This window comes from Rhipicephalus microplus, chromosome 3, assembly GCF_043290135.1.
Source record: "Rhipicephalus microplus isolate Deutch F79 chromosome 3, USDA_Rmic, whole genome shotgun sequence".
Taxonomy (NCBI): domain Eukaryota; kingdom Metazoa; phylum Arthropoda; class Arachnida; order Ixodida; family Ixodidae; genus Rhipicephalus; species Rhipicephalus microplus.
The window spans coordinates 72,286,642-72,308,683 of record NC_134702.1 but is presented as its reverse complement, the minus strand read 5'-3'; the positions used below and the strand labels follow the sequence as shown (position 1 = coordinate 72,308,683).

The 22,042-nt window shown below is 45.4% G+C and overlaps 1 protein-coding gene and 1 non-coding gene across 2 annotated transcripts in view; one reads left to right on the top strand and one right to left on the bottom strand.

Annotated features, from left to right (window-relative positions):
• The first annotated feature begins 2,550 nt into the window (after positions 1-2,550).
• LOC119185294 (uncharacterized) overlaps positions 2,551-22,042 on the top strand; it is a 40,770-nt gene continuing 21,278 nt past the window's right edge. The window contains exons 1-2 of the mRNA XM_037434376.2: positions 2,551-2,796; positions 18,776-18,963. Of these exons, the coding sequence (XP_037290273.1) occupies positions 2,669-2,796; positions 18,776-18,963 (316 nt within the window). The 5' untranslated portion in view covers positions 2,551-2,668. The remainder of the gene's footprint in view (positions 2,797-18,775; positions 18,964-22,042) is intronic.
• On the bottom strand, positions 13,520-13,591 carry TRNAH-GUG (transfer RNA histidin (anticodon GUG)). Its single transcript has one exon. It is a non-coding gene; the product is annotated as a tRNA-His (tRNA).

Genomic DNA, 22,042 nt, shown 5'->3' with positions numbered 1-22,042 from the left:
GGCATGTAGTCATATTCTCACATGAGAAGCATCTCATGTTTATCATGTTTCCAAGAGTCACATACCTGCGTCATTTATTGACATCATGTAGTAACAAATTTGGCATAGATGAAGCTAGTGAAACGGCCGCGAGTGCATCATGAGTGTGGCATGTAGTCATGTTGTTACATGACACGCATGTCGTGATTATTTCGTTTGGATGTGTCATTTATCTATGTTGTCCGTTCGCGTCGCGTAATACCGGGTTTGGTGCATGTGAAGCTAGCGAAACAGCCGCGAGCGCATCATGAGCGTAGCATGTAGTCATGTTGTTACATGACACGCATCTCATGTTTGTCATGTTTGCACCAGTATCACACCTTCCTCATCCATTCACGTCTCCTAATACAAAATTTGGTATAAGTGAAGCTAGCGAAACGGCCGCGAGCGTATCATGAGCGTGGCATGTAGTCATGTTGTTACGTGACACACATGTGATGATTTTCATGTTAGGTCAGTCACTTGTGTTCGCTATGCAATCATGTCATACCATACCAGTTTTACAACATTCCATGTGAAGGAAACCGCCGCAAGAGCTGCAGGACCACGAAATCTAAATCATGACATACATGTCACGACTTTCATGATATGACTAGTCAAATATGTTCACCATACAGTCATGTTGCCATACCAACGACCAGGAGAGCTTAAAGTCGTAGGTGGCTAGATAGATAGATAGATAGATAGATAGATAGATAGATAGATAGATAGATAGATAGATAGATAGATAGATAGATAGATAGATAGATAGATAGATAGATAGATAGATAGATCGATAGATAGATAGATAGATAGATAGATAGATAGATCGATAGATAGATAGATAGATAGATAGATAGATAGATAGATAGATAGATAGATAGATAGATAGATAGATAGATAGATAGATAGATAGATAGATAGATAGATAGATAGATAGATAGATAGATAGATAGATAGATAGATAGATAGATAGATAGACACGCTCAAAGTCGCTGAAGTTCGATAAGAAATGCTTCGCATTTAAGAAGGACAGTGCGCACCTCATGTTGCAGCTTGTGGATGCACCATACTTCACGCAGATTAGGATCCTGGGAAGAAGTACAAACAAGTTAGCACGGGAAATATTGAAGGCATATCACATAAAGAAACTTGGCATTAATTGTGTTAGCGAAACGTCACTAAACCTGTATGAGTCAGAAACACGTTATCTAGAGAGCATGTGTCCGATAGCCTGATTAAGTGAGAGAAGGACTGATCACGTTGCGCATGTGTCGACGAAGAGTGGGTTTATATTAGCCTGTTTCCTCAAGGAATAAACAGTTGTAAGTGAGCGTCCGTGGTGTCTATGTGTGTTTCTTTCTCTGTGTGGTTGTTTATTCGGTGCGACGTTGACTATTTAATCAAATAATCGCTATTTTGTGGGTTGCAGCGCATTGTGGACATCCTGGGTAGGAAACCCGAGCACTTGTCAACCGGGTGGTGAATAGTTTACCTTCCCTTTGCAGCACGTGGAGGGTAAACCGTCCACTGCTCTGTTGGAATCGCATATTATGAAATCGCATTGCCATAGTTCCCGAAATTTTCTAACCCACCAGTTTATAAATCACTGACCCAGGCTCAGCAACTCGTTTGGCGCCGACTCCAAACGGGCACATTGATCTCCTACTTCATCAATTCCCAAATCCATCAGGGTGACGCCTTACCCAATTCTAGTCTGTGCTCGAGTCCGTGAGCCGACTCCAACCACGTATATCGTAATTGTCGAAACAATCCTAATCACGCCTTTTGCAAGGGCTCAGAGACGGCCATAGCATTGAGACGCTGCTTCGAGCGGCTCACGACCAGAAGACCAACTTCGGATCGTGTGCCGGGGTCGCCGAAGCTCAAGGACTTTTGGCCACCTATAAAGAGCGGCCTCATAGCCCATCATCTACACCTTCCCTGAACCCATCATCACTTTACGCCCCCCGCCTGGCCCATTTATTGGCGTCAATAAAGTTGATAAGACGGATGCCTGGAGTTGGTGATTTTGAATCAACATATTGCACAGCACATGAAAACGAGTAGTTATAGAGTAACTACGCTGCTCTTTCCAGCGTTCTTTCCTGTCCATTTTTCTTCCCTCTATAAGCTGTAACTACTTGTTTCAAGCTGTGTGCAAATATGATGTTACTAAAGCTGTATTCCTTCTATAGCCTGAAGTGGTGCGGATAGCCGTGAGCAGGTATATGAATTACTCTACGCAGCTCGTTTCGTCGACTTCCTAGCAATCTTTAGAAACGTCGTGGGAGTCCCATCTAATCATTCTCACTGCGGAAATTCTGCAGTGTCTACAGTTAGAATAGACCATATGTATCCAGAAAGGAGGAAACCCGTGGAGCCTCCTGAAACCGTTTCGCGTAATCGATGCAGAAGCCAATGCTCTCTGCTCACGATTAGATAACGTGCTCGGTTCGAGCCACAAGGTGCCGATAACATTGTGTAAACTGCTGCGTTTTATCCAATCTCCACGGCGAATTCTCTGGCATGTGTCGAGTATTTGTCGTCGCTATACCCGTGTGGGATTCGGACAGCGAGTGAGTCAAGCCGACCGAGGATATTTTGACTCCCACGGCCGTTACAAAAAGAAACGACTGGACAGTCAGAAATGGCCCGGCCAAATACGGCGGTGTTTCTGGGCGTTTTTCTTGCCTGTGTCGTCGCTCTCATTGGCCGGGCAGAGGCTGATGGACCTTGTGAAATAAGCGGTGGATATGACTACAAGAGGCTGTTTACGTGAGTACGCATGCACGAGTATTCAGTTCGCTCCAAGTACAAGCTTACAGCTGAACGACAAAGTCTGACCCCCGTATTCACGAACGCTTCTCGACTCGAATCTCGTCCGTCACTTGAACGAGCTGAGCACAGCGCCGCCGCTTGTCTAAAAATGACGCTGTGTTTCTCGAGAATCGCTGCAGATTATCCCTGATATTGGGTGAATTGCTCTGCCTAGAGACGGTGCTGTAATCAATTTTTTCAGGTCAAGGAAGGAAAGAAAATAGGAGGAAAAGAACGGCGGGGAGGATAACCAGCCTATAGGCAGCAGGTTTGCTACCCTGCGTATAGGAGGGGGTTTGGGGAGATGAAAGAGAATAGAGGGAAGAGATATAAACACAGTACATTCGGCAGCACACGCGCGCACACTCAGTCATAGTACAGTCTTGTCTTTCGCGGTGTATGATATTGCTGTTACAGCTGCTTGTTCATGTTAGTGTCGCGTACGAATTTCAGCAGAGCTTTTGTCGCCTTCTGTTGCAATGTCAAGGTGAAGCGTTGAGTGAAGGGACGTTCTAGAATACGGGGGTGATAAATTGTTTTCAAACATTCCGCCGGGTAGGTATGAGGAGGGAGGGCTCTCCCAGTAAAGAGATCATGGCACCGCCCCTGTGCAGCCACAATGCAGCTAACTATATATGCTGCATAGCCCTCGATGGCTTCTCTGAACAAGAAGGTGACATGAAATGGAAAATTTCTCATCCACCAGTGTATTCCACAAAGCTTCATGGAAAATTCTCAATGATACATATCTTGGAGAGAAATATTGTTAGTTGATAAAAAAGATATCCGAGGCAAGGCACTGGTCAGAAAGGAAGCTGTCTTTGACCACCGCCAAATCTCAAGAGATTCAGGGCTTAAGGGGAAAATGGAGTTGAGGCTAAAGCGTTCTTCGTCATTTTGAAAAGTACAAATCAAAGCTCTTTCTCCCTTTATCTGTTCTGAGAAATCTACGCATTTTTTTATCCGCGTATTTAAGCTAATTGTTGGTGAAAAAATTTTTTGACCTTTCAGTGAATTCCCTCCTACACACGGGCTCTCTCAAAACTTATTTGCCGGAGAAAAGACGCAATACTCGTTGATTATGGCGCTTCATACATAAATCAATAGTAGAGCTCCAACCATTTCAGCCATACTACAGCAAATAGAAACTGACTTATTTCACTTAATTTTGATAATGACGATAACTTCAATCAGTCTTATCGGTCCTGCAATTGACAACAAATCTATCATAATAACTTTTTTCCGAGCTTGTGATGATTAGGGCGTCTTTATGGAGCTTTAGGCACTGTGATTTACTTTTTCAAATGCGCAATAAGATTTCTAAACACCTTGAAGACAAAGAAACAAAAAAATACTGTGCACATGTACAATCACTGCGTATCAACTCAATTATGATGGGACATTCTTTAAGATAAAACTTATTTGAAAAAAGGCAGGTCAACGGAAGCCAGGGGATCTATTTTAGAAAAGTCATGCCCTATTCGTCATGGTCATGCTTTTTCAACAGCTCGCCTATAGCTCTTTTCGACAATATGAAGCCAGGTTTCTGAAAGAATACTTTATTAATGTTGTTCTCGTCCGTCATTTCACTATGTAAATCACGGCTCAGGCCAGTAATACATTCTGAATATCGCGACAGTGCTTAATCAAATCGTGGCCAGTATTTCAGAAAAATATCATGCAATACTATACTTAACAAGTGCGTAGATCTATCAAACTTTATCATTGGCGCACGTCTCAAAGTCCGTGCTATTGTTCATTCGTTGAATGAACCATACTGCCAGCATTAATTGCCTGAGGCACGACCATCATCGACGATGGAGGGTGGGACAGGCCATCCCCTCTTCACACTCGCTTCGTCTGAAAAAAAATGCTGGACTTTAAATGCAGCTTATTCATTCATTATAGTTGATAAAAGTTTCGCAACGCACGCTTGACTCAGTCAGGGAGTCACAATACTGGAACGGGGTCTAGTTTATTGCGTTTCATGACGGACCAGCAGCACGCCCACACAGAGACAAAGAGGGGAAGAATAACAAATGCTTTGTATCTGTAGTCCTTTAGGTCTACAAATAAATGTTGCAGTAATTTCATCCTTTGGAGGTGTCACGCTAAGTTATCACAGGGAGCTCTAGTTTGCTCTGCTGTGTTTGAGTAAATAATGGGAACAAAAATATTATCTTGTTAGTACATTCTTTTTATTTTCACCTCAGATCCTACCTGATTGCTTGACTGCTTTCCTGTGCAGTATTTTCATTCGTAAGTTTCTGTTTGATTTCATAAACTTAATTTTCATTGGAGGTTTTTAGTCCATACCCCACAAACTTAAATATCATGCCGCCCGATTCTGGGCCGATACTCCGTTGTGGGCGATTGCCAGAAATGAAAGAGGATCATCATCATCATTATCCTTTATCTTTGTGTTGGTGCGTTGCCGTACAGTAGATGGTGAGTCACCTTCGTTGCGAAGTGGGTGTGGCAGGTCACGAGTTGGCTCAAGTGGATTGCCCACGTATTTCACGTACAGAGATATTCAGCCTGTTTGTCTGATATGGTCGCAGAGAAGCGGGTTCGTCTTCGTCGAGAGAGCATATATATCTCCAACAAAGGTGTGTAACGATCGCACTCGACGATGGGGAGATGGCATGCAAAAGCTCCTAGGTGAGAGAGAGTGAGAGGAGTGTCAACGAGAAGGAATGTAGATACAGTATACATCAACAAGGCGAATGTATAGTTAGCAATACGATTGATTGATATGCGGGGTTTAACGTTCCAAAACCACCATACGATTATGAGAGACGCCGTAGTGGAGGGCTCCGGAAATTTCGACCACCTGTGGTTCTTAAACGTTTACCCAAATCTGAGCACATGGGCCTACAACATTTAGTTAGCAATACATGTGGGCCATTCTAATATTGCTAAATTCCGGCACATTTTTGCAAAGTTTCCCAACTGTATCAGCAATGCAGCTAAAATCATTGTTCTTGGTTAGAGTTGCGTGCCAAAGGTAAGTAATAGGTTAACGAATTGTAATTGCAGTTCCTGTAGCGAATTCACAGTGACAATATTTTTCAAGCCTGGCGTAACGGCAGAAGTAACGCGCGTTACTTGTGTTCGGTAACTATTACGGCAACACACTGTTTTTTCTTGTTTTACGGGTCGGTTTGAGTGCCGAAATACTTGGCTCTTAACGTTTGTGTTTTGTGTCTTTAACTAGTAAACGAACGGTGTTGTGGTGAACGCATACACATGAAAACGGTTCGATTGGTGTATACGATGTTTTGTGGCATAAGTAAGTCATGTCGCGCCGTACAAGAACAAAAAAACATAGGCTTCACGGCCAAAGATTGCGGCGCCCTGCAGATGTCTTACAGAAAATAGTCTAGCAAATAACTTATTTAGTCAGTGTTTACGTACCGCGTACAGCATTGAGCACACGCGGAAATGGCGAAGATGCATAGATGATTACAATAATTTACACATACACTCCCATTCCATACATGTACAGAGAGGTGGAAGCCCACCCTGTCTGTACATTTTCTCCCCCCTTTTTCATGTTCTTAGTTTTGCGCCAGCTGCGAAGTGTTTGTAAAACATTAGCTAGCTCAAAAAGAAGTTTTATCTGGAGTTAGAACTCTGGCCACGCCAACGCAGCCGTGTGTCATATAGAATTATCGTGGAGTTTTGTCGCTTGCGGTCATGACTACAACTCCACAAATGCCGGAACGGGTTAATTCCGTGGCGAAACCCCGGGACATCGTCACTGCGCCCCGGCGGTGCATTTTTTTTTCTTTCTTGCTCTCACATGACAAATGAAATGGAATCACGTGGTGGAATGGCGTGAAAAGCGGCTGCGCCTGAAGGAAGTTTTCTTCACGACCACAGCTTCGATTCGTATGTATCTACAGGAAGGCTTCTCAACTCACGTGCAAGGTGAGTTGAGAAGCGGGATTCAAAATGAATGCTAACCATCTTTATTTCACCTCGGAAAAAAGACAGTTCGAAATAAAGTGTGCGAATAGCATTCAAATTCAGAAGCAATCGTCCTAAAGGAGTATAGAGTGTAGAGAAAAGTATAGGCACACACTATAGAGACATCGGGCGACAATTTTAAATATCTGTTTTGCAGCCGAACGTAAATACCAGGAAAACACGTGCAGTTTTCTACATGATGGGAGATGTCGAAGTGCTCAGACAGTTAAATATTGTAGTCAGTACTGGGACAAATATAATACTATAAGTCTTTAGTATGGCGGAAAGGATGCCATCTATATGTCACACGCCAAGGACAATTTTAAGCGTTTAATGCATGTGCAGATGAGCTTTTTATCCAGCGATAGACCACTGGATGTGCTAAGTACGTTAGGCTGTTGTACTATCTGAGTCCTATAGAGTCTGGGGCCTTATAAACAGATGAAAAATATCATTAATATTATTATTATTAGAGAAAAAAAACCCTCGATGTTAGTATTATTTTAGAGCAGAAAAAACATCAACGCCAGCGGCGTTGGTGAGTTCGTCTTGCTCTGCAAGACCGCCACAAGCTCGGCAACGCCAACTTCTGCCTCTTCCACAAAATCGGGACGTGGAGTAAGCTGCTACACAGAATGCGTTAAACTCCCTTTGGTTACAACATTCACTTACATGCAGTGTGACATCACAAGCTAGTAGGGCTTGGCCGCCATTTTTTAGATGTCTTAACTAGCGATCAGGCAGCACACGCCGTAAAAATCTGTGTGAGACCTATCGGCGCCCTTTTGGCGGATAGGGCCCTTTAAGCGGATCTCACCGCTGCCGAATCGGCTACGGCCGTACGGCGCCCTTTCAGCGGCCGGAATGCTCAGTGTAACCGAACGATAAGCTTTAGAGCCCGCCGCTTCGTATCTACACATTTGCATCTACGCATTTTCGCATCTGTAAGCTAAAAAGTAGATGCTTCGCATCTACCTTTTAGCGAGAGATGGTGTAATATTTTTCTTTGCAATCTGTTAGTATATATTAGAGTGTACTAGAATGGGGGAGTGGGTCCACTGTGGCCGGCGGCAAGCGGTGCGGGTGAAGCAAAAACGGCGGAAAATTTGGTGGCGCTGCAGTAGCCTTCTCCTGAAGTGACGTCAGTTTCGGCGGGAGCGTGCGAGTCGTGCGGCGGTTCGGGCCGCACGACGCGCTGGCGGGGACGCTGAGCGCTCGATGTTGTCGTCTGCTCGACGCGCCGTCGTCTGTTCGATGCACCGTCGTTCGTGCGCTGTTTTCACAATTTGTCTCCTGGTTCTTTTTTTACACATTATTAGAGACAAAAACAAGTGACATGAAATAAAATGTATGCTTTTTTTCGTGAACGCGTAGGTTTGTATTTCCCTTTGAGCAAAGCCGTCTGGACAAAGAATACGCGGCAGACGGCACGTTTGCGTGCGCAGATATGTGTCTGCTGGTTGCATAACGGAGCGTTCCAAGCTGCTTCAAAAGATTAGAGGATGAGCACGTCTAGGCGTAGAAATTACTGTTGTGTCGTAGGCTGCCAAACCGGATACAGCAGAGTTAAAAACCAGCCCAAGCTCTCACTCTTTGGAGTACCTCAAGACGAAGAAAGACGCCGGCTATGGGACCAGAATCTCAACCGCGCTGATCGGCCCTTGCAAGTCACCGATGCCATTTGCGAGCTGCACTTCGAGCAAAAATACATACTAAGGCAATATGTACATATTATCGAAGGCCGAGAAGTATATATAGAGCGGGGAAAGCCGGAACTTCGCAGTGATGCTGTACCCATAATTATACCTCATCTCCTGAAGTGTCCTGACGAGCAGCCCACACCGGAGCAGTCAACGAAGAAGAGAGCGGCTTCACCACCAACCTGTGAAGACCAGCCGTCAAAAAGAACTGCGCTGCAATCAGTTGAGCCGCAACTGAGATTTGAAGATTGCGAAAGTGCGAGGCAAAGCGACAACGCATTTGAACTTGAAGACGTTGTCCGGCCAAACGACCACTGGGCAATGCACAAGTTTCGTCATTATGACGGAATTGCTTATGTTTCGGCCTCCCTAAGTCGTGAACTCGTAAGCATCGAAAAGACTGTGCTCATGAATTACGGTACCGACCGGAGTGAAGTGATTTGTCGGACATATGTTCGGAAGACGCTGATCTCCGAAAAGGTCGCCTATAACCTTGAAGATGCCAAACAAGTCCTGGACTGCGCAGAATCTCTTCACCCTTGCAGAGGAGCAGGTAGGGCGAAGGACTTCACCTATGACGTTCTTACGAAGAAACTGGAGCAGCAAATCTCTCATTCCGACGGCCTTGTCTTCAGTGTCACGTGCAAAGGAGCGGTTAAACAACAAGGTGAGTGCGGCAAACGTTTATTGAGACGTCACTTGTAATTGTACAATTAATCAATCAGTAACCTGTTTAATGCTAGAACATTTGTGTGGCCCCTAATTTTTGTAGTACTCATTAACATTTACGAAAGAATAGTTTGCCTACAGAAAGTGAAAGTGCATAAATTGCGTTTCAAACATGCATGGTAAAAAACTGGAAGCTCTTCATAATTTTTTTCTCGTATACTTCCAGGTTCTTCATGCATTTCATGCAAGTACGTGAGGAAAGTAATACTCACCAGAAAAAGCTACCTAAAACGAAAAGAGCGAAGAAACTCAGTCTCCACCAAACTGCGGGTCCTGAGTCAGAGAAACAAGCGGATGGCGACAAGGCTGTTGGACATTGCTGGTCGTCTCGAAGAGATGAGGGCAAACAATGCGAATGTCGCGGATAAAATACTAGAGGATAAAATATCGTCACTACCGCGAAAGCAGCAGGCAAGTGTTCGCGCTTGCTTTCAAGCTGCCAAACAAACCAGCAAGCAGGGCATGCGCTACAATCAGGAGTGGATCCTCGAGTGTTTACTCATGAAACTAAAGAGTCCCCGGCTTTATCAGCACATCAGAAAGAACGAAATTCTCATGATGCCCAGCAACACTACTTTGAAAAGATACTTGAGGTCATACGAGTCGGCCTTCGGTTTTAATCAAGCAGTAATGAACACTCTAAAGAAAAAAACCGCGAGCATGTCAGACCTCGAAAGACACGGCGGACTATTGGTGGACGAAATGAAATTGTCAGAACATTTCAATGTGACGGCGTCTGGCCAGATTCAAGGCTTCGTGGACCTTGGAGAATTTACGAAGCCCGAAGACAAGTACCAGCAATGTGATCACGGCATGGTCATCATGTTTGTGCCTTTCGCTGGAAAATGGAGCCAAATTGTGGGCGTTTTTGCGACAAAAGGAAATGTGAGAGGAGACATTTTATTGAAAATTCTCATGGAAGCTACCATCCTCGTGGAACAGGCGGGCTTGTTCGTCGACCACATCACTTGTGACGGAGCCCCCTGGAATCGAAAAATGTGGAAGCTAGCGGGGGTGTCGGCGTCATCGAAGAAAATAAATGGCGCCATACAGCATCCTGTCGACGAGATGAGGAAATTGCACTTTATCTCCGATTTCCCGCATCTGCTAAAATGCCTCAGGAATGGTCTTCTCCAGAAAGGCTTTGCAACACCAGACGGATTGGTACGTATAGATTCATGGTTGACATTTTACAAAGATTGTGTTTTTTGCATACATTGCATTACCTCAACCTATATTTCTAGGTGTCTGTGCATCCGGTTCGGGAGGCGTACCTTCTAGACAGAAGTGTTAGGACACTGAAAGTTATGCCCAATTTGACCGAGACGCATCTGGAACCAAACTCATTTGAGAAGATGAGAACCCCTTTCGCCTTCCAACTATTCGGTCCATATGTCCTACGGGGCCTGGCCTTCTACAAGGAGGACATCGAGAGAAGGTGTGGCAGCATCGAGGCAACTCAGCTGTTCTTCTCGTGAGTTGCGCCTACGTTCCAAATGAATTAAGTGTAATCGTAAACATCTCAAACGCATGATGAGCGCTCTTCTGACATACATTCTTTTTGTTTATTTTGCAGGAAGATCCAACGACTGATCACCGTGATGACTTCCAGGTTTCGGGCCGAAGCGCTGAGACCAGCTTCTACAGACGTGGCATTCCTGTCCAATTTTCTGGACTTCCTGAATGACTGGGAATCATTCAGTGACAACAAGCGGCACTTTCTCAGCGAGTCCACTGCCATAGGTTTTAGGGTCACTATAGCAAATACCCTTTCATTGCTGAAGTACCTGACAGAGAGCGTTGGATTCAAATATCTCATGACATCTCGACTTAGCACCGATCCCGTGGAACATTTCTTCGGCATCGTTCGCCAGTCAAGTGGCTGCAACGCGCACCCCTCTCCGGATGAGTTTCTAATAACCGTCAACTGCTTGTCCTTTTATAACTTGGCGCACAGTGTGGACAGCGCAAACGCAAACCCTGACATGATAAACGCTCTTGTCACTGTGCATGACAGACAGGGTCTAAAGGTCACGCACAAAAAAATTGATGATCTTATATCACAGGGAAAACTTGGCGAGGTCGAAAGCACGATTGCCACGATGCCAGAAAAGTTTGCTGACCACATCGATGTGACTTTGGAGAAGAGTGACTCGAGACTCATTTACTACACAGCAGGGTACGTGGCCAGAAAGTGTGTATTGAAGTTGGCATGCGTACAATGCAAAGAAGTGCTTCTGTTTGAGAAAGCTGTCGCGGTTGCTGAACAGCTCCCTTCGCAATTCACGGAGCAATGCGACTGGGGTGGACTTCTGTACCCCTCACGACAGCTGTATGATTTCATTGCCTCACTTGAAAACTTGTTTACTGAATGTTTCAGTGTTTCCATGTTGCACACAGATAGCATCTCTGACATCCTTTCATTGGTGAAAACTAATTTTCTGAACTCGAAAGCGGTCGGCTGTCCAGACCACAAAGATGCAGTGAGCACAAAGCTCGTTTCGTTCTACGTGCTCACTCGCCTTCACTTCTTAGTGAAGGGAATGAACAGGGAAAACGCTTCGAAACGAGCGAGAGCAAAACACTTAAAGCTTAGCAGGACAACATAGAGCCTGACGTTCCTTGAGCGACGGTGTCGAAGTCTTTCGATGATATTTATTTTGTTTTTTATATTTATGCGAAAAGCTTGCGCAGTCAATTTAAAATAAAATATTTTGCGCATATCACTTCTTTATTGGTGTCTTTCAGACTTCCTATCTATAGGTGAAAACACGTTCATGTTTCGAGCAAATGTTTGCATGGACACGTACCGCAGGCACGAAGAGAAAAGGTAAAATATAACATATTTCATTAATACCTACAACGTATACCAGCACTAGATGCCGAACAAAAACTCATCATAAAACCACCGCGACGGACGTGCGTCCGCCCTATAAGTCATTTCCTACGAATAGCACAGTTGCCGTCCGATGTGACTAAACTTCCTTTGCCAACACCCTCACGTAATCGCAACAGGACTGGTTCAGTTTTTCAATAATATCACGCGTCCCTAACGAATAGCTGCAAATTTGCAGAAGGGTTCGCATACTTTAGCTTTAATTCTCGTGATAACAGCTGGTAACTTTAGTCTTGCATCATATTCAATTTGCTGCCGTGAGTCTAAATTTGCACCAAACGCAAACTTACTTATATATCCCAGTTATATTGACATTTTTAAAAGCATCGCAGTTAATGCTCATATTACACTTTCGATGCGTACGTTTTCGCAAAAGCCAAATTCAACTTACGCTCTTGATTGTAAACAATTACCGTGGAAATCACGGTACTTGCGTGCGTGACTACCTATACGAGCAGGGCGTTTCGCAATATAAACATTTAGATTTTGTTGAACTGGCGCGGAAGCACGGTGCGACGCCGTTCACGGCCACGCACGCACGAACGAAGCAACAACGCTGCGAGACTGCGCCAGACGCGCGAGCAGCACGCGAACCGCGCGAACTATCAGACTACCCACCCGTCGCGAACCGCGTGGCAAAGGGGACTTGTAACCATGGCAACCACGGCTAAGTCTTCAGGTGAAGGCGATGGTAGCGCCACCTGGATTTTCCGAAAAAAACGCCTCAGCGTGGAGCCTTCAGTGGACCCACTCCCCCATTCTAGTACACTCTAGTATATATTTTACAACGTCACATCCGTGACGGAAATACGTCAGTGGAGCCGTGGTGGACCCCGTTATGAAACACTTTTGTGTGAAAAAAAAATACTTTGCATAAACTTGCGTCAATCGTCTGTGTATAACTGCTGCTGTGTTCGAAGCAGGCAAATTTATCTCTGTGTTCCACTGTGATTACGGTTTAAAAGCCTTCATTGGTTGTGCCTTTTCACCAAAACACGACCTTGAGATTAAAAGCCTCATGCTCTACCGACTGAGCTATAGCTGGGCGAAAGCGAGCGTGCTCTCTTAGTGTGGTGGGCGAACATTCAGAATGTCTCGATTATGCATGCGTATTTTTTTTTTTTTGCTTTTGAACGTTGGTAGAAGCCTCGCATGCAGAATCAATATTTCTGCATGCGAGTTTTTTGTTGGCGCGAAGTGTTGCTTCTGAGGTATAATCTTATTGATTAGTAAGAAAAGAAATGTGGCTTGCATTGACATATACAATAAAACAACGGAATTTTTTTTCTCAAGCTGACATTTCCGAGAGCATCCATAGATCATTTCAGTAGGCGAGATCAATAAACCGAGTCGTGTCCAAAAAGAAAAGAAAATTAAAAAAATCTGCCGTGACCAGGATTCGAACCTGGGTTATTGCGGCCACAACGCAAGGTACTAACCACTATACGATCACGGCTGTCCGGCTGGACGGGCGACGCGGAGAAAAAAACTGGAGCGGACCTCGCAACAACATATGCGCCACCGACAGGCGAGGAACTGGTTTACCGCGAACGCAGCGCGCAAGAGTCAAAATAAAAAGGCTAAAAAAAAACTTCCTAAAGCCAGGGAGCAGCAGTGGCGATATGGCGCGCTTGCTACTGTTCAGCTACCTCAAATATCGACAGGGCTTGCTACAAAAGCTACTAGAGGGAACACTTGCGCTATAGAATAGCATAAGCCAAAAACGTGGCGGCAGTTCGTCCAGCCTATATTAACGAGGGGCTGCGATTTCTCTTTAGGTTTCTTCATTTTTAGGTTAGTTGCATGCATTTGTTCAAAGTCATAGCGTAAGGTATTTCACTTCGAGAGAAAAAAAAAACTACTGAAAGAAGACGACCGCAAAGCTAGGGCCACTGCTGAAGTCCTGCCTTCGACTTCATTATACATGCAGCAGTTAAGCGCTTGCTTGCTTGCTGGCTTGTTTAATCCTCTTTTGTGGCTCTTACCCACAAAGGGGGACCAGCCCAGAAGACAGTGGTTAATGTAAGTGAACAATTTAAGACTATGCAGGCTAGAGAAAGGTGATTGCTTTGTTTTTACCAGGATGGAATAATTTTGGCACAATGAGAGAAAAGGAAATGAAAGAAGAGAAATAATATGATTTTTCGAATAACTGAGGCATATTCATAGTACATAATTCTTCAGTAGGTCAAGTCAGTGCAGTGTAATAATGAAATATTAAATTTAAGCTTGGTTAGGAAAGATTGGGGGCTGATCAATGGCTAATATCAAGGTAATCTCCTTGTGCCACGTAGCAATTCGCAGAGGGCCCAGCAGGCGTTCATGTCGCTAAATTCTAATGAAGCAGCCTGAAAGGACAAATTATTCGGAGTACTGAGTGAATTTCCTAAATTTTAAAACTTAGTTTGAAACGTTTTTTTTAATTTTTGAAACGACGGCACGTTTGAAGAAAATGGTCGATATTTTCACTCTCTTTACAGCTAGAGCACCAAAGCACATCCCCCAGAGTGGGTATGTGCCGTAGATTCCAGGCCACAAACATGTCATGAGATGAGGAGAAGAAGGAGAAACAAACAAGCAAGCATCTCGCTGTCCTTTCGTTTGAAGTCAGAGACTTCGTACATCTAAGATTTTGCTGGAACAAACAGTGGTGTGTGCAGTTAGAAATTACAATCACCAGATTACGATGTAGGATTCCACACCTGAATTATTACCTACATAAAACTGGACTCACAGCATCTCCGTTATGTCTCTTTTGCAAGGCATCAGAATCAGTAGATGTCACAGAACGAGCGCTAAACAAGAGCGCGCCGCCAAATCCTTGCGACAACGGGCGGCAGAAACGCCGCGAGGTAAAAAGAAAAAAAAAAGAAAGCAAGCAAACATCCAGGGCTCCCGGGCGCGCGCTCTCCCCGCAGAAGCACGGCTTCGCAGACGATCCTCCTCACCCCACATCGGCGGCCCAGCAAGACCGCGATTTTTCTAGAACGAAGGAGGCGGGGTCAGACCGAGTGAATCATTCTCCGGAGAGGGCAGTCGAACCGTCTCGTGCCTCTCCCCAGCCTTCGCTGCGCATCGCGCCGACGAAACGACAAGAAACATCTGGAATGTCGCGCGCAAGGTATTTAACCGAGCGGCCGAGACGAGAAAACAGGAGGAGACGGAAGATAACGCCAGAGCGCGTAGGGATTCCGCCGTGGAGTCGGCGAAGGTTCTGCCCGTAGTGACAGAACAGGAGGAGACGGAAGTGAGCGCCAGAGTGCGTAGAGATTCCGCCGTGTAGTCGGCGAAGTTTTGGTCCGTAGGGACGGCTCGAGCTACAGGCAAGAGTGTGTGTTTACCACTATCGAGCGAAGACGCGTGGCAACAGCTGCGTGTGTGAAGCCGACAGGTTTCCGGCGAAGAAGTTGAAGCTTGAAGAGTTGCCAATTGAAGACGCGAGGTTTCCTGGAAGAGAAACTTTGGCGAGGTTTCCTGGAAGAGAAACTTCGAGAACTACGGAACGACAACAACGCTGGACTTTGAGTGAGTGATTCTCGGAAGAGTATCATTCAGGCTTTTGTTCCAAGGACTTTGGACTGAATAGGGTTTCTATCTCTTTAGTCCTTAAGTGTCTTGGTTGTTCAATGCATGCGACTGCATTGTAGAGCGTATTGTTGTCTGTGTCCGTTGTTTTGAGTGTGGCTGATTGTACTGTGTAGTACGTTGTATGTAACTATTGTGGAGTGTGCATTCTTGTGTATTGTTTTCGATCTGCCATTTTTGAGAATATAATATTTGTTTTGATTATCAACTCTCGACTCTGTCTTGTTCTTTGGGCCACAGCCGGCGTCCGCTGGCGCACCAATAAGGACCACTTCTAAATTGTCCACGCTTTCGTGGTGCGGTTCGGGGGGCCGATACTTCGGCTCTTGGAATTAGCCCGGCGATCGCCTCCCTAATAAAGGGGACAGGTGTGACAGTAGATCATTTCTTTTTATCCTCTCAATGATATTCTTATGAAAGGAAAAGATACCTGGTCGAACCGATTGAGAAGCTAGGTTTAAAAATAAACGTGGAAGTAATTTTATCCTTCGGAGGGATTACATTAGGTCAAAGCCACAAGGAGGTTTACTCTGCCGTGTGTGCGTACATAATGACAACAAAAAGATTATCTTGTTAGTCTGTTGTTATTATTATTTACGGCTACGAGACTACCTGAATGAGACTCATAACTAACTCACTTCATGATCCTGCCGCCCAGTTCTTGGCCGATCCCCCTTTGTGGGTGAGTGCCAGCAAGGCTAAAGGCTCATCATCATCATCATCATCATCATCACTGCATGTCAAGAATTACATGAGCTTTGTGTAACTAAGCTTAACTAGCTTCACTTTGCCTTGATAATTTAGGCTATTGATTGGTTATCAATCAGTATAGAATGACAATCAATCTATATTGACTGGCATAAACCTAATTCGGTTGAAGTAAGATCACCTCAGTGACGTAACTAAAGCTCATTACCTTTAGCTTGTCTAAGCTATTGCAAGCTGGGCTGAATTTTTATATGCGAAGCAGCTCTGTGACTAGCCTGTGTAACGCTGGCCCTCCGTCCGCACAGCTTCCCTCGCCGCAGGTTTCGGAGCGGCGCCAAGTAGCTCACGCCCTCTTAGCAGTGAACGGTGACGTCTCTCTCCCTCGCCTGCCGCGCGCTCGCGGTGTGTTAGACGTAAAATTGATGTGTTAGTATCGAAGGCCACCGTGACTTCGCACCAAGTAGAAATTTCGGAAAATGTTCTGAGACCAAAACGTATTGGGCATGTATTGGATTAGTTATTCGTAGTTTCTATTTTTTTTTCGATACTCCTTCACTCTACGCAGTGGTACGTTGGTCGCAATGAAGGCACGGAAACTATGACACTGACAAGAGCAAGTTAAATTCTAAAAAACCAGTAGCTTGAAACAGGTATCTGGGGGTAAAAAAGAGCGTAAACATGCAGCAAGCAAGAAACAGCGTGAAAAAAAGAAGAAAAAACAATAAAGAACCATGGCACCGGACGATGTGCTTCTACTTACCTCCTTCTTTTAGTTAGTTTTTTTTCGCACTTTATTTCATGATGTAGGTTTTCCAACCCTCCAAACTGTCCCTGTTAGCTTAGACGTATACGTATCACTCCACGAATGTCAACCGCATGCGAAGGTGTCAATTCTACGCGTGATTTGGCGTGTCACCCAAATGTACCACTAGGAGCATCTATAAACTGCTTCTGAATGCATAAAATGCAGTACCAGCAATCACGAAGGCCAAGGTGTCATCGGCTGCGTGCCCTCAAACAGCCGCCACGTTACTTCATTGCCAGGAGGTGCACATGCAAGGATAACGTCATTGTTTACGCCGCCGGTTAAGTGACGAGTCACACGACTGCAATATCAAATGGCATGGCAATACACCATCACGCAGCTTTTCAAGTTATCAACCATGCAGGAACTGCGTTACTGATAACGGTCCTCTAATGTTTGCTCATATGGCACTGTTATTGCTCAGATTGGCAGTCCCTCATAAAGATCAGGCAAGTTTTCCATCAGTCAACAGGCAAGCGATACACGAGGGGTTAGCTATTATTCGCGGCATTCGTGGAAAGGGTCAAAAGGACGTAGCTGGCCAAGACCGCGTCAACTTCGTCGCCATCCCACTTTCGAGATACGACGCGGCGAAATAACCTCGCGTGCTCCTGCGTCGTGAAAACTCGAATCTGTAGCGTTCGCTCACATTGAAAAGTACATGCCTTCATTCTTTGGGCCCTAATTCACAGCTAAGTACCTCGTTCGACCCTTCACGAAGTGACCATACTACCCTGGCGCGTCAATGAATTGTAGTGGCATTCTCGAGCGCTTATTCGTTAGCGATCGGAGTGACTATAGCCCAACATGTGTAGTGTGCGAGTGCAGCGAAACAGGCGCGCATCTTCTCAGATCTTGCTTCAATTATCAGAGAGTATCCATGTCAGCCTAGTTGTGCTGGCTGAACAAGCAGGAGCAAGCAGGCAAACAAACAAGCAAACATGCATGCGTGCGTGCATGCAATCAGGCAGGCAGGCAAACGAGCGAACGAACAAACAAACAAGAACGCAGACAAACACGCAAACAAGTAAATGAACAAAGGAAAACGGGTGAGGCTTCAAGCGTGAAAAAGGTGCTTTTGTACGTGATTGTTGTATCTGGGTATAATGAGCTATAGTAGTCTAGCGCCATAGCCACTAAGCTATATACCATCTCGGGAAAATTGGGACCGCCCACCCAAATAAAGCGAAATCCAGGACACGCAACATCGCAGTCTTCTGCGCGAGCCGCTGAAGAAACACCGCCCGGAACACCCCTGTGGTGCGCATCGATAAAATCTTTTTTTTTTTTTGCGCGCGTGTTTGTCGGACATTGCCTCAGTTATGATTACATTATGGTTTCTTCATAGACTTTTTTTCTTTTTCGTTATTTCATGCCCCTCCTCAAGTACAGGAAAGCCATTAGAATATTTATTTCTTGTTGGAGTCTCTGTCTTTTGTTTTGTTCTCTCTCTCTCACGGTGGCTACAGAGATACATATACGTTCATTTCCCTATCTTCCTCCGTTCCTTTCTGATTTCACGTGCCCTTTTCTTTTCCCCAGGACATCGTGGCATGTGGACGTCCGAGGCAGTAGTCCCTGCGTATCATCGGGAGTCGAGAAGTGTTCTTGGACGCTAAAATTCTGCGGCGAAGGGCAGGAGGCACCGTGCGGCAAAGACAAAGCGTGCGAAATTATCAATACCACACTCCTGAGGCCCATGGGCACGTTCACTACCCTGAAGGCTAACGGTGAGGTTCAAAAAATGCGGGGCACCATGGCTGCTATAAGTAGAGGGGGGGGGGGTGTCAAAAGGTCCCAGGCCACGCTGTTATATGAATACATAGGATACTGGCCTGGGAACTTTTGGGCAGCCCTGTACACCAGCTTGAACATGGTTTGTTTCACGCACCACGTCCTCAGCACTCCCACCCCCCTTTTCTCGTTCGCAAACGGTAAGCGCGCTGGTGTCTTGGCCTGCCGTGTGTACGTACCCGCATTCTGCAAACATTGGTTATCAGGGACTGATGGCTAGTGCTGGTTAGGTATGCACAAATTGCTGGTGATGCCTGATGTCTGCCTGTGTTGGCTGAGTGCTGGATAATCTAGGTCATCTGATGAACAGAAACATGATATTCATTCATTCTCAAACAAGTGATGTTCTTGGATTGCATATACGTATACGCATAAAGAACATAGGAGCACTGGCTCCATTTTTTATGTGGGAAGGCTGTGAGAAGAAATACAGACAGAATTGACACGTTTCAAAGAACGAACTTTCAGCATCATTTTTTTATTGTTTGTTAGTTTTTGTTAAGGTCCAATTTCGATTGCAGCATGCGTAAGGTGCGGCGAGGTTGAGCCGCAGAAACCTGAAATCATGGTTACAAGATATTAACAAAAAAAAAAAAACATGCGTGTCTGAATAAAACAAAACAGCAAACGTGAAAGTCCCGTACTGAGTAAAAAAAGTGTACGTTGTCGTGAATCCCTTTTTCTTGTAATCATCGATTGACCCGAATATCGGAGCGTAGTGCCTGAAGAATCGATTGCTACAGAAATATCTCGAACCCGTCAAGAACGAATGGAGTTGCAGGGATTCGTCGCGCGCTTTCTTCGTTTTCTCTCTTCTCTCGTCCCGACGAGCTCACTGGACGCTACACACAGAGAAGGGTGGCGAAAGAAGTTACCTCTGCGCACGCCATCACATTGAGCGCGGGTGACAACAAGAGATCTCCCTTTCCCGTTATGATTCGCTACTGAGGCTCAATGTGTAACGTTAGCGGACTGCTAAGCATGACGACGGCACGCAGCCCCATTTAGCAAGACGCACATCATATCTAAACGCTGCACTTGATTTATGTTGGCTAACGACGGATTTCAAAGTTTCAAGAGTTCTACTCAAAAAACTTCCGATCACCCCATTTACCAGCTCCTAACGTCGAAAGTGACAGCACGTTTTCAAGTCTTCTTGAAGGATAAAGAAAATTCCGCCTTTCTCTAGATTTTTTAGATAAATTGAGCGTGCGTACAGTTCGAGGGAATCTCTTATAGTTTTTACGTAGCTCAAAAGAACATTTACTTTATTATATTTTGCCAAAACGAAACTTTAGAAATTCAGCGGTCTGTTTTCTAATGCTCTTCTTGTCCACCAATTCTATTAAGACGCATCGGTGGACGAATCCGGATGTCACTCAGGGCCTGCGTTTCTAAACAGTGAAATGGTCTATAAGCCAATATAGACCCATTCCATGTTTGTAAACACAGGTAGGCGGACGTCGATATTATCGGTAAAACTATAGCGACGTCCGCACGTAATTTTTGCTCACAATATTTTGCGAGAAAGCCCGACTACATGACATGCCCTGCGCCATAAGCACTGAGGGCTGCGATGTGCACCAACAAACAAAACGAAGTTGTGAGACAGGACTCTCCATCACATTCTATCTTTCCTGCCAGGGATTACTTCAGGAGCCATGGATGAGCCCGCGTCGGGGACCAGTGCTCCCGTTTCAGGGCTTCAGCACATTTTTTGCTATGGTCCTCGTCAAGTGGAAACCGATAAAGACTTATGCTGCCTTTATTATGCCTTTCAGCACATCCAACCGCGACGCAGCTCATCGGCATATCGTTTTTTTCTCTCTCTCTCGTTGCTTGACTGACAACACCACATGCATCATCGAAAACCCAGCAAGAACTGTGGTAGGCAGATCATTTTCTGCCTACCAAGCGAAACGAAACACCCGACGACTGCGCCACCGAATTTTTGTTACGTATGTCCCATGGAATTTGTCTATATATCGCCACGCACGTTTTTCGTTTCAATATTGCTGTATTCGGTTTACGTCCACGAAAAGTGTCAGCCATGCTCGGCGCATACCTCGCACACAGGTTCAAGAAGCTTCGCCATTAGAGTATAGATCGTTTTGTTAAGATTGCGCGCAGAACGCCAACAGTGAAGCTTATTCCAGAGCATGCGCCACCACCAGTGATAAGGCTGGAAAGTTCTGTGCGAGACATATGCAAGACGGCGCGTCCCAGAACGATCAGTTTATCGAGGGCCGTCGCTCTGTTCCCCGACATATTCACAGCGTGAACTGCTTGCTCGGTAGTTTGAGTACTTGTTTCATGGCCACAAGTTTAGCCAAATAAAGTGTTTCATCTCGGACACACCGACTGCTGCCTTCGTCAACATCACGACCCCGTGACAAAGGCATGCTGTCTGCTGTTCGACGTAAAGCAGCAAGCGCCGGCAGCCGCGTAGACAGTGAGCGGGGGCCAAAAAGGGGGCGCCTGAGAAAGCTGTCAACTTCGCGCTCCGTTACTGCCCTCTCTTTGCCGCGCACGACTGCAAGATTTGGCTGGCACGTTCATAGCAGGACGCGCTTTCGCGGGACGTGCTTTCTCACAATGCCTAAGAAGTGTTTCGTTTAGGATGACTGCTATGCAGTTGGGCGTGTTGGTAAAGGTTCATGATGAAACAAGCGCTAAAAATACACACACTCAGAGAGAACACAGACAAGCGCTTACTAGCAACTAGTGTTTCGTTATAACGAAAAAAAAAAGGCGAAGCGTGCACAAAGTCGTGCAAGGCTTCACACAGCAAAACTGGGCAACTTTGGAGACTGATCTGGTTACTTCTACATTGTTTCTAAGCTTTAGCCTAGGTAATTATAGTTGTTCAAGGTCAACGTTTTATTGATTATTTATATGTGGGGTTTAACGTACTAAGATCATCGAATGATTATGAGAGACGCCGCACTAGAGGGCTCCGGAAATTTCGACCACCTGGGGTCCTTTAACGTACACACAAATCTGGATTGCTGCTAG